Source organism: Muntiacus reevesi, chromosome 8 (assembly GCF_963930625.1).
Source record: "Muntiacus reevesi chromosome 8, mMunRee1.1, whole genome shotgun sequence".
In the NCBI taxonomy this organism is placed as follows: Eukaryota; Metazoa; Chordata; class Mammalia; order Artiodactyla; family Cervidae; genus Muntiacus; species Muntiacus reevesi.
The window spans coordinates 82,851,907-82,865,284 of record NC_089256.1 but is presented as its reverse complement, the minus strand read 5'-3'; the positions used below and the strand labels follow the sequence as shown (position 1 = coordinate 82,865,284).

Sequence of the window (13,378 nt, the reverse complement as noted above, 5' to 3'; positions counted from 1 at the left end):
TGGTTATCTTTTGGTACCTTTCTTTATAAAATTTTCTTCACTGAATAGAATTTGTGGGTTTTATGTTTGAAAAGAATTATTTTCTCTTTAACTGTAAGAATGAATTTTGTAAAAAGTCTGAGTCAGAATTAGAATATGATCTTATTTAAAGTATTGAAACTTGTAACATACAAGACATGATGTATGAAAACGATCTTCTAGCAGCAAAAGCTTTTTAAATACTTGTAGTTTTGCTGGAAGTTTAACCATTTTAAATTAAAATCAGTAGTATAACCTTTTTAACTTTTTTTTTTTCCTGTTCTTTTTATGCAGCGATTTTCCTGTATTATTGGGCCAAATGGCAGTGGCAAATCCAATGTTATTGACTCTATGCTTTTTGTGTTTGGCTATCGAGCACAAAAAATAAGATCTAAAAAACTCTCAGTTCTAATACACAATTCTGATGAACATAAGGATGTTCAGAGTTGCACTGTAGCTGTTCATTTTCAAAAGATAATTGATAAGGTAAGGGGTTTTGTTTAGTTATTTGCATCTTCTAGTAAGGAACACAGGATTTCATTGCATTACACATTTTATTATTTGGGGCTTAAATTAGCTTGTAAAAAATAGTATGTGGTTAAAGCAGAACTAATATTGATTTCATTGCCTCCGTGATCATATTTTCTTTTTGAGGTGTGATGGTGGCTGTTAAACTTAAAATATTAAGATTTTTAGCCAGGGAAATGAATTATAAGTAGTTCGTAGTAATACCTTTTTGGGCAGTTCTAGTATCTTGAGTACCAATTCGGCATTCTTTTATTACAAATTTTGGATTTGTTTTTAAAGTTATGTTTTCATTGCTTTCAGATAAGTTACCTAAACTTAAAAATGTAACAGTTGACTAACTTTACCATTTCCATTATTTCAATTCACATTAAAGTTAGTAGGAATCTATATGTGTGATACGAAAGAACTTGTCTTTCATATCAACTTTTAAAACAGCAGAAGGATAAGCTAACTTTTTTTTTCTCCTCTAAAAGGAGAAAATTGTACATAAAATGCATATTTGGGTTATTTACATGGCTCTGTTGGTACTGGGGTTTTTTCTCTTCTGTTTAAGAATCAGCTTTGGGAATTCATAGTTCAAAACTGGCTGGAACCTAAAAATGTAGAAAACTAATTACATAATGAAATGAGGATGTGATTTGGCCTCTAGGTCTTGTTTTGTTTTTAATTTTAATATAAAGAGCTTTAAATAAATCTACATGGTGGTATATATTTTAATTTTCTTTCTTAGTGCTTTTCTGTTATACAGTTTTGGTTGGAAAGTAGATAGCCAGTAAATCAGATTTGATTTTGTAGCTTATTAATTACACTTGATTTGTGTGAAGTTTAAAAGTCATGGTTTCAAAATGACATAGTTTTTAAAGGAAAGCAAGTTTTAATGTTAAAGCAGATTTGCCCTTCATTTCTTTTTGTTTGATTAAAAAACAGGGAAATGTAGTTGTCAGTTCTTTGCCGTTCTTTTTACCTTTAATTAATAGCTTATTTTTCACCACCACCACCCTCCAAAAATTAATCTATATCACTGCACTACTATCCCCTCCCTTTTTCCTTGAATCATCCCTTGCAGCTTTTTTTAATAAACTAATGTAATCTATCAAGGTGGTTTAATATTTTGGGTGAGTTTGTTTTGGATACAGTGGGATTTTTGTTTCCCTTCAGTTCTTTTCTCAGTTATGTATGTTTTTAGGCTTGAAGGTGTAGTTGGTTTGACTTTTTGGTGTTTGTGATCTGTGAGGAAGGAGACCCAAGAACTCCATAGAAATAGAAAATTATTTCTATTCTTTGCTAAGATAATTAATTGTTAGAACTATTGTCAGCTTTTGTACATATCCAGTTAAAGTTCTTAATCCATAGAATTAGTTTCAATATGAATTGAGTGAAGTTTGAAGCAAACTTATGACTTAATACCAGCAATTGTTTTCTGGTTTTGTTTTTCTTCAAAACAGGAAGGGGATGATTATGAAGTCATTCCTAACAGTAACTTCTATGTATCCAGAACGGCCTACAGAGATAATACTTCTGTTTATCACGTAAGTGGGAAGAAGACTACATTTAAGGATGTTGGAATTCTTCTTCGAAGCCATGGAATTGACTTGGACCATAATAGATTTTTAATCTTACAGGTAAGTTTATTAAGACATCAGAGGTTCTCTTTTTTTTCTTTTAATAAAAGTGTAAAGAGGTTTTTTTCCTATTGGATGAATCCTGTATTTTTGAGGCCTTAAAGTACTGTAGCAGCACATCATGGTTTACATACTACAGTCAAGATGCGAATCATTATTTGCTGCTCTAGAAATTTAAGGAAATGCATTCAAAACTATATTTTCATCATCATATGCTCATTTTGTTTGGATGGACTGACATACTTGTTCCGCTCTAGCAGCACGTAAATATTGGCGTAGTAAAATAAATATTAAACACCAATATTATTGTGCTGCTTTAGCGTGACAGGGACATAGCAACTATTTATCATTTCTGTTTGTATTTCTCTTTATGATAACATTTTAAATAAGATTTCTTATCTTTTAATAGTTCTTTTACTTTTGTTCTTATTTGTAATCTCTCCTAATATATACGCCAAAAAAAGAAAGAAAAAACACTCTGGATACTAGGTGTTTGACACACTTCTCTGATTTAATTTTTTATTTTTTTTAAACAATATGGTCAATTAAAAGCTCATACAAGCTCTTTGTTTTGGTTTAAGTGGCCTATTGAACCACTACTACTGGAAAATTAGAAAGTGATATTTCATTCTTAAGTATCATACTGTTAAAGTCTTTTTAAGGAGGTATAACATTAAGAACTTGGTGTTAAGTTGATTTTTATTAGAAACTCTTTTCTTTATTTGAGTAAAGATATTTTCTAACAGATTTGCTTGGTTAAGAAAATCCCTTATCTTCTCTATGTTTTATCTTTCAAGAAATTTGTTAGCGTAAAAGCATGGCTTAAGAGGAGACCTATTGTGATGTAGAAATAGCAGCTGATATTCTTTAGTGTCCTGCGCTGCTTTTGAGAAAGTTCTGTTAGTGTGGCTGAGTGTTCCCAGTAAGAAACTTATAAAATGTTAGCTGCTATTTCCATTTTAGTCTATATTTTTCAACTATTTTTAAAAAGTAAAAGTTATTTATATATAATGTATGTGGAAAATAAATAAATATCATTCTGGGATGACTTATGTTAGTATCTTGCTACCAGCTCATTTGTATACTTCTGTAACCCAAACTTAATTTAAAATGGATGTTGGGAAATCATTAGCAGATATATTTCTAAATGAGATTTGAATTTACATAAATGTGGGGTTAAAGCTATGTGTGTTTTTTAATCAAATTTAACTGTTCTGGGATTTGATTTGGTTAATTATGGATTAAAAAGTTATGCCCCATTTGAAAACTAAATTTGATAATGATACCATTTTGCAGGAGCTTATTGTTGTTTATCTTATTATTTGCTGTGTACTTACTATCACCCTGAGATAAAGTTTTACACCTGTACATAGACTCATCACAATAGACTGCATTTTAACTCTTGTAAGGGTAATTTTTTATCCTTGGTATAGCCTTTCTACATAATTCAGTGAATAAAGGGAATTAAATAAAGTAACATCCCAAAGAGGTAAATAAGAGTAGTTCTTAAATTGTAAATTTTGTATTCAATAATGTGCTTCTAAAGTGTCCAGGAAGCTTAAGCCCTTTATCCCCATAATCTCAACTTGTTTTTAATCATCTTAACAGTTATATTGTTGAAATCATTTTTAATACCAAGGTAAACTTTCCACATTAACAAATTGAATTCCGTTTGATTAAATTTACAGATAAGAATCTTTTTTTTTTTTTTAACAGATAAGAATCTTTTAAGGGCTCACCTGTTAGGAAGAAGAAACAGGGACTGGACTAGATAGATAATTTAAAAGTTTGAGGGAAAGTATCAGTGGTTTCTATGGATTTTTATTTAGTTCCTTATCAAAATCTTAGACTCCTGCCCTAGAGATATAAAACATTTGAAGGTAAATAAGAATACAATTTTCATTATCTTATCTCCCACTAAATAACATTTATCTTAAAAACTAACTAGTTTGGGAGATTGAGAACTTGGCACCATCAGAATATCATCATCTAAGACATAGGTGGTTGCTTTGAATAAAATGTAGGCTCTTTGGCCAGTGGTAGTGATTAACAGGCTAAGTGATACAAATTCAGCTAAAGTGAAAACTTATTTTTTAGACTAAAAAGCACTGAAATTTAGAAGTCCATAAGGATAATTTTTTTATAGTATTTATAATGGTATAGTAGGTTCTTCAAGTTGGTATTTCTAATATTTGAAATCATTTAAAATTTCATCGTTGGCTATTTTAATGAGTTCCTAATGAGTCACTAAACTGAGATACTATAAATGATCCAAAGACGGTAGAAGTCTATTTCTTGTCCTTACAGGCATTTATACATGCCTTCCGAAAGTGTTAGGTTTGTACATTTTTGTACATTTCCCTGTTTATACCTTGTTTGAGAGCTGGTTTCCCATTGTCATAATTCTTGGTATGAACAAGTAGAGTTTTTATTAGCTGAAAGATTTCACAGTAGCTCATTTTGTCACAGTTTTCAACTTCATATGCTTTTTGTCTTCATATTTTAAAATCTAAACTAAAATTTTAAAATAACTAAGATTTTTTTTTTCTTATTTAGTAATTTGGAGATTGGATTAACCAAAATCTGAGTTACCTGTTCATTTTTTCTTTCCAGTATACTTCTCCGCCAGGCATAACATATAAGCTTACTTGAATTCTGATCTTTCATCTGTAGAAATAAAACTGTGCTGTATCAAAAGAAGTTGTTTTAGCTTTCTCAGTAGTACTTCAGTTATCCAAAAGTGTCTTATTCAACACCTCAACTATATGAAAGAAACTATCCCTAAGCACCCAAAATAAATACCAAGCAGTCTCCCTCCTAAAACGTTGTCCTTTCTATTTATGCACTTGTTTTACAGGTACTAACCTCAGTCGTTAGTTGCTTAGCCTCTGTTAGTTCACAAATTAAAAATTTATTAGAATAGCATAAAAACAGTAACTTAAAAAATAAACAGTAACTTTAAAGTAGAAAATGGAGAAAATAAAAATACAACCAAGGCAAACCGTCAAAGCCTAGTAAATCTGGACCATTTAATTTTGATGCAAACACCCATATTTACCTTAAATCTTAAGGCCTTCCTTATTAGGAAAAAAACATTTTATTATGTATGTACTGTATTTGAATTTCCTGTGATTCATGCTTGGTAAAATTTGGATTCTGTTTCAGTAAAGATAAAGCATCGTACCTATTTATTCCTCTTAGATTTTTAACCTGTATTGTTGTAAATTAGATTATTGAGGAATGCTGTAAATGAGTCACAATATCTTGGTTTTCTGCCCAGTTCAATAAGTTAAGGTTTAGGCCTTGGATATTATAAATATCCTCTTGACATAGTCTTGCTATTTTTATGTTGCTTTTAAAAACCATAAATGGTATTTTCCACGGTTGCTTAATATCTCTGATACAGTGTAAATACAAATTAAAACATAGGAAGTTAGTAGTAAACAACAGTGAAGAAATTTGTGTAAAACCTTGTTTAGTACAATTAAGCTATGGAAAATAGAAATAACATTGAGGAGGCCTATAAAACTGTCAGCTTCAGATGCTAGCTTTATAAAGCAACTTGAAACTTGTTTGTTTGGGTTTTTGTCTTCCATACTACCACTGTTTGTGATTTGGAGCTTTGAAGGTGACTTTAAATTCAGGTTTTAGATTATTTCTAAAATGTACTGAGCTTTAAATTAAAACTACTTTGTAATTTCATTTTGGGATAGGTTCGTTTTCTGAAATGAGTGGTCCTTTAAGCCTAGGCTATACAAGCCCTCAGATTATACATGAAATGACACAAAATGGAAAAACAAGGAAGAAAACAAATAGTAGCAAGTGCTAAGGCAGTCGGAGAACATCAAGGAACAGAACCACAAGAAAGGTCTCAGGTTGCCGGTGAAATACCTCAGCAGTCCTAACAGTCACCTGACAGGCAGGCCTCAGTGTTCTAATAACCTGTTGGTTCAATAGTGTTAATTGATAATAACCATTTTTTAATGGATCCCATATAACAAATGAAAACAATGTTATATGGGACTTGAGATGGAATTGTTGATTCATAAATGTCCTTGTCTTTGACTTGAAAATGTTTTTTCTGCTGGGCAATACCTTGTTAGAATGAAAAGAAATCAGAGCTGTATATCTTTCATTTTAATTGGAAAGGGAGGAACAAGTGACCAAAAACAAGCAACCACTATGCTTTGTTTTTATTAGGCAGTCTCCTAATAGTAGTATTCCATCACTTCAGTAAATAGTTTGGCCTGGAAAAGTATGATGCCCTTAGGAATATTTTTTTGTCATTGTTACACCAAATCATAACTTCTGGTTATCTGAAAAATGTATGCCTAAATAATACCTTATGTGATTTGACTCAGATATGTAAGTTCTCTTGACATGAATTTTCATTTATCTTACAGTAAGTGTTCAGCTATTCAAATCGAATTAGAATATTAGACTATTTGGTGTCAGATATTTGGATCATAAACACAGACATAAAAGAGTTAAACTACTTCCGGATTACTGATTCTCAGCTGGGAGTAGTTGTTGCTTTCTCCCCCCAGTACATTTCGCATTGTCTGGAGACAGTTTAGGCTGTCAGCAGCTGGGGGAAGCTTCATGCTGGCATCTAGTGGGTAGGGTCAGAGATATTATTCAACATCTTATGCTACCCAGCTTAGCTCCCCACAACAAAGTATTCAGCCCAAAATGTCAGCAATGTTGCTGTTGATAAACCTTGTTTAGATAACAACTGAATAAGTCTTGGCTTGTACAATGGCTAGAGTCTCACCTGTTGTGATCCAAAGCTTTAGATACTCTTCCAGGCTTAAGTTCTGTCTAAAACTTAAAGCTTACCTAAAATATTTGGAAAGAACTGATAATTGAAAGCAGAACAAAATACTTTATATAAATGTCTACATATTTTAGTTTAAACACTAATATTTAGCTAAATCTAATTCATACATAGCCAAGGTTACAGAGAAATTTAAACAATGACAGGCTCTTAGGATAACATTTCACCTTGTGTTTTATAATCATGTGCTGTTATCAAAGTACAGAAAAGGGGTCAGCTGTAAAATTTTTTTTAATTTTGATTTTGAGTAGATTTTTTTTCCCCCGTATTATGGGGTCTTAGATCCCCTACTGGAGATCAGACCAGTGCCCCCTGCAATGGAAGCTTGGAGCCCTAACCACTGGACCACCAGGGAAGTCCCTAATGAGTAGTTTTTAAAGGAACTGTTTTATCCTTTCTTGTTTGGTCTTTAGTTTTTTTTCTACTGTGTATAATTATATTGAAGATTTTGGTAATATGATGCTTTGTCATTAGCAAGTTTTAACCCAGGTTTTTAAGTTTCATTTATAAATACTGTAGATATTTAAATTGAGAATATATGCCCCTTTTTAAAAAATTTTTTTCAGTCTTAGCTATTGTGCAGAAATAAAGGGATATGTTTTTATTTTTCTACTTGTGTGTCCCTTTTCTTCTATTGTAATAAAGAGTACAAGCAGGCTACTGGTGTGAAGTAAAGTAGCATTGTGCCTGAGCATATTCAGACAAAACTTTCTCCCCCATCAAGCTAAATGGCTGTCTTTCAGTCAGCCTTGATAGTTACTGACTGGATTTTTTTCTTCTCTTTGTAACTGAACTGCATAAGTGCAAATATATAATGTTAATCTTAGATTTTAACTATAGTTTAAAAGTTGTTATAATAATGATTGCAAGCAAAAGTTTTCCAGTGTTGTGTGTACCAAGACTTTTAGTTCACAGTCAGTTGGCTTTTTCCTATTATTACCATGAGAGAAAATAGTTATTTCCTTTTTCATTTAATTGTTTGTTTAGAAAGTTAGAACATCTTTACTTGGAATTTTATATAGTTTTATTTATTTATTTTTGGCTATGCTGGGTCTTTGTTACTTTGCACAGGCTTTCTCTAGTTGCAGCGAATGGGAGCTACTCTAGTGTTGTGCAGGCTTCTCATTGCAGTAGCTTCTCTTGTTGCAAAGCTGGGCTCTGGAGCACAGGCTCAGTAGTTGGCAGCACACGGACTTAGTTGCTCCGAGGAATGTGGGATCTTCCCAGACAAGGGATCGAACTCAAGTCTCTGGCAGGAGGATTCTTGACCACTGAACTATCAGGGAAGTCCTATTTGCATCTTACTAAATCTTTTTATGCTACTGATTTACATTATTTAGTTCTAATTAATGTTGGATTTGTTAATTGACTTGTTTCTAGTTCTCACTTGAGGCTGATGTAGCCAAACATATATAGTGAGTGTAAAATATTACTTTTTTTAAAGGGTGAAGTTGAACAAATTGCTATGATGAAACCAAAAGGCCAGACTGAACACGATGAGGGTATGCTTGAATATTTAGAAGATATAATTGGTTCTGGACGACTAAATGAACCTATTAAAGTCTTGTGTCGGAGAGTTGAAATATTAAATGAACACAGAGGAGAAAAGGTGAATCTTCTGTAGGCTTTTGTAAACCAGAATGTTTCATTTATTGATTAACAAATTTTACTAAGCCAGATAATTCAAGTTATGGTAGATCATAATTGATTAAGCGAAGTTTTATATTTTCCTTACGAACATTTCAAAGAAACACTTTTGTGAATGTAGTTTGTTTTTATCTCATGTTGGCATATTTTAAATTCAGACTGTTCAAATACACTTAATATAATATGAACAATTTCTATCCTTTTAACTTTTGTAGTTAAACAGAGTTAAGATGGTAGAAAAGGAAAAGGATGCCTTAGAAGGAGAAAAAAACATAGCCATTGAATTTCTTACCTTGGAAAATGAAATATTTAGAAAAAAGAATCATGTCTGTCAATATTACATGTAAGTACCTTAATTTATCAACTTTTGTATTAGCCTCTGACATTAAAATCTAATCTGTTCTCTCTTCCTGTATTAGAGAAATGCGAAGACTGAAGTAAAAAAAAATTCTGCAAGTGGTTGTGATGAATTTATTAGAGTTTTTTGCCATAGTAGTGAAGTTAATTTTTAACTATCCTACTTGAAGTTGGGTTCACAAATATCACTGTGCTTGATACTTAGTAGTTTTACTTATAAGTTCTTTTTAATTCGTTTAATAGCAGATCTAATTGTGTTTATATGGAACCTATTTTGTTCCTAATGCTAGCCTTGACCCTGGGTTGGTTTCTTCCTTCCCCCTGCAAAGACCTAGATAACTTTAGAAACAGCTGATTTTACTTAAAATAGTTTCAGAGTTTTAGAAATGGTACTTTAGGATCTCTGATAGCTTTTTCTCTCTCTCTAGTTATGATCTGCAGAAACGAATTGCTGAAATGGAGACTCAAAAGGAAAAAATTAATGAAGATACCAAAGAAATTAATGAGAAGAGCAATATACTGTCAAATGAAATGAAAGCTAAGAATAAAGCTGTAAAAGATGTAGAGAAGTAATAATCTTTTGGAAAGTACTAAAAGTAGATTATTCTATGACATGTATGTGTGTGTGTCTATATATAAACTTAATACCAGCATATGAGGGCAATATATTTGCCAGCATATAAAATATTTTAAATGGTTTCTTTTTGCAACCAAAAAACCAGTTGATGATTATCACAGGTTTGAGTGCCCAACTCTGGTCTTAAATAATGGAGGATGCTACCCCCTAGTGGCAGAACTCAATAATAGAAAACATCATTGCAAAAATAGGTATTTAACCTGACAGGTTAGTTGTCTTAAAGTTTTATCATTACTTTTTTCATGGCAATCTTCAGTGACACCAGTATTCCTTACCTATGCAGTTTTCTTTTTTTATTCTTTAAAATGAGTTTTGACTTTTTTTTTTTTTAACAGTCAAATTTGTTATATACCTAGACATCATAGTCACTATTTCCAATCTAGCTTTGAAAGACAAAATAACTCATAACCACACATTTTAACAACTCCTTCAAATATGGGATGGAGAGGAGGGTTAGCTCGAAGCAGGTAATATTAGGATCCTACCTTAGAAGAACTTGGTACATTTACATGGTGTTTCAGGCAAGGTATATAAGGTCACTTTGAAATATCTGAATATCCAAAATAGTGACTGATAATTTCCTTACTTTGCTAGGAAGCTGAATAAAATTACAAAATTTATTGAGGAGAACAAAGAAAAATTTACAAAACTAGATTTGGAAGATGTTCAAGTTAGGGAAAAATTGAAACATGCTACAAGTAAAGCCAAAAAACTAGAGAAACAACTTCAAAAAGATAAAGAAAAGGTAGGTTATGTGGGGGAAATTCTTAATATTTCATGTCTGTCTGATGTAGTTTTTATTATTTTTCATGAATGTTCTTGCCCCTTAGAGAATGAATTGGAATTCTGAATGTTAAGTGCTTCAGAATTTATCTCTGAACCTAATTCCTCCCCACCCCACTCTCTATGGAAATCCTACATCCATTGACTTTGAGTTTTAGAGCTTATGTATCTGATATACATGACTGGAGAATTGTTTACCAAATCAGTAATTCTGTTTTGGTGACAAAATAATCTTCCTAGAATATATGGTTTAAAAAGAGGTTTTTAGTTACATATCATAGACTTTTAAAAGTAGTACCTTTGTCTACAGAAATCAAGTTAAGAATATCAGCAGGAGTTTCCCTTTAGAAAGGAGGGAAGGGGAAGCCATAATTTATAGCAAGGGGTTGATTAGCCTGTTTGAAATTTTAAAAGATGATGAACTTTAGACCAGAATGCCTAATTTGCTGGGAGCCAGACTAATAATTAATTTGGAGCGTTTCAAACTATATTCACAGTTTAATCAGATATTCATAGAGGCAACACTGAAAGCCCCTCCCCTCAAAAAAGTTTTTTACCATATATTTACATGGTACTTATAACATAGGCTCTGCTTTACCTTATAAGCAAATGCATTTGTTCACAAAATACTTTCTGTGTGTACAGTAATAGCACATCTTATATGAATCAGTGTTTGAGGGATAACATTTTGGAAAGTGTTTAATTTCTCCCGTTATAGATAACCAGGATAAACAAAATACCATGGATGTCATAGTAACCCCTAAATTGGACAGAGTAAGCCAGATGTAACTTGAGTAACAGTTATTAGCCTTTGGACACCAACTGTGGAAGAGTGATTATTACTGGAAGGTATTAATGGAATAAAATATTAGTCCCACATGGTGACTCTGAAAGGGTAAAGTTGGGAAAGATCTTAGGATTTGAGAGAGACTGGGGGGATGTAAAGGTAATATGTGGTAAGTTGTAATATACCGTGAAGGGTACTTTAAGGAATTCCATGTACTCAGACCATATGTAGTAGGTGAAGAAGATTAATTACAGCATAAAGTTAGAGCAGAAGGAAGAAAGATACAATGCCCAGCCAAGGAGAATAGTCTTTTGTAAGGAATCAAGAATTCACAGAATTATCTTTACCTAATTCTATGAATTAGACTGAATATAGAAATTGCAGCATATAGTTAAGGAAGTATACTTGCTAAAGCTAGCTGGTTCAAACCTAATTACAATGAAAACTGCAAAGGTCTAGACGATCTTGAGAAATGCTTTTATATAAGTCGGGTGTTAATGGTATTGGATAGCCTAAAATGCTCCTAGTAACTTTTTAATTTGTTTTATAATCTTAGGTTGAAGAATTTAAAAGTATACCTGCCAAGAGTGAGACTATCATAAGGGAGACAACAACTAGAAACAATGCCCTTGAGAAAGAAAAAGAAAAAGAAGAAGAAAAATTAAAGGAAGTTATGGATAGCCTTAAACAGGAAACACAAGGCCTTCAAAAAGAAAAAGAAGTAAGATTTCTTTATCAGTTGGTGTTTATTTTGATGGCTTTTTTTCCCCCTCCTATCTTAAAGATTGTTTTTATAGTAATAATAAAAAATGAACTGTTAGAATGAGAAGTTTAGGCTTTTAATATCTAACATCCACAAAAATAGCCAACCTAGACACTCTCCCTTTTTGTTTTCTGCTTTCTCATTTTAAAAAGATGTTAACTGAGAATGAGAACTTAAAGTGGTAGAAGAAAATGCGTATCAGATACTTTGCTTTATATGCTATTCTCTGTTAATGTTGATTTAATCACCACATTTTCTCTTCTCTTAAATTATTTTCTTGGTAATTTAATTGGTCACTACCTATACATGCTTGGAACCGCACTAACCGTAGGTTGACATCTCCCTTCTTTACTTTTGTAGCTCTTGTGTAATAGTTTTAAAGCTATGGGTCTTGTGTTAATTCTTGGTTGCTTAAGTCAGTTACATATAAGATCTTTGTAAATTATACCTCAGTGAAGTATTTTGGGGTTTCTCGACAGACTAAATTGATTCTGTTTTGAAATATGGACATGTTCTAACATCTATAAGAGTTTGTAAGTAGGATGCCTATGTGATAAAGTGGCTAAGTATCATACAGTCACTTTCCTAATAGAATACTTTATAGATCAATTTTTCACATTTGCTCATCTCATGTATATCAAGTAATCCCATGTGCCTTGGCATTCTAGGTTAGTAACAAAGCCAGGACTTATACCTAGGTATCTTTGGAGCTAAAAACAGGCTCTGCTGCTTACGAGTGAGTGCATGACTTTGAACAAGTTATTTAAACTCTGACCTCGGTTTCCTCAAAATGGGCATGATGATGATCGTAGGATTGTTGCGTTAAGGAATTAATACATACGAAACATTCAGGATAGTGTTTTGAACATATTCTGCAGTGGTGTGGGTGTGTGTGTTGGTGGTCATGATTTTTTATCATATTAGTCTCTAAATTGAGATAGAAGGAAATGGCAGCCCACTCCAGTATTCTTGCCTGGAGAATCCTGTGGACAGAGGAATCTGGTGGTCTGCTGTCCATAGGGTCGCACAGAGTCCGACAGGACTGAGGCGACTCAGTATGCATGCATGTGTTGGAGAAGGAAATGGCAACCTACCCCATATTCTTGCCTGGAGAATCCCAGGAACGAAGGATCCTGGCGGGCTGCCGTCCGTCTATGGGGTCACACAGTCGGACAGGACTGGAGCGACTTAGCAGCAGCAGCAGCTACCTCATTAAGCTGTTACTAAATCAGTTGGGGAAAGACTTCATATACCATGAACATTCACAACTAAGCAAAAACTGTTAGTCCATTCACTTATGACATTTACTTCTATATATTATGCTTACATAATCTATGAAGTTAAATTTAAAATGTATGGTTTCCACTTTGGTTTAGGTTTGAAAACATATTTCAGATTA

General features: G+C 32.6%; 1 protein-coding gene across 1 annotated transcript in view; it reads left to right on the top strand.

Annotated features, from left to right (window-relative positions):
- Positions 1 to 13,378, top strand: part of SMC4 (structural maintenance of chromosomes 4) — a 31,739-nt gene that overhangs the window by 2,516 nt on the left and 15,845 nt on the right. The window contains exons 4-10 of the mRNA XM_065943599.1: positions 313 to 504; positions 1,992 to 2,168; positions 8,450 to 8,614; positions 8,868 to 8,995; positions 9,438 to 9,578; positions 10,241 to 10,391; positions 11,773 to 11,937. Of these exons, the coding sequence (XP_065799671.1) occupies positions 313 to 504; positions 1,992 to 2,168; positions 8,450 to 8,614; positions 8,868 to 8,995; positions 9,438 to 9,578; positions 10,241 to 10,391; positions 11,773 to 11,937 (1,119 nt within the window). The remainder of the gene's footprint in view (positions 1 to 312; positions 505 to 1,991; positions 2,169 to 8,449; positions 8,615 to 8,867; positions 8,996 to 9,437; positions 9,579 to 10,240; positions 10,392 to 11,772; positions 11,938 to 13,378) is intronic.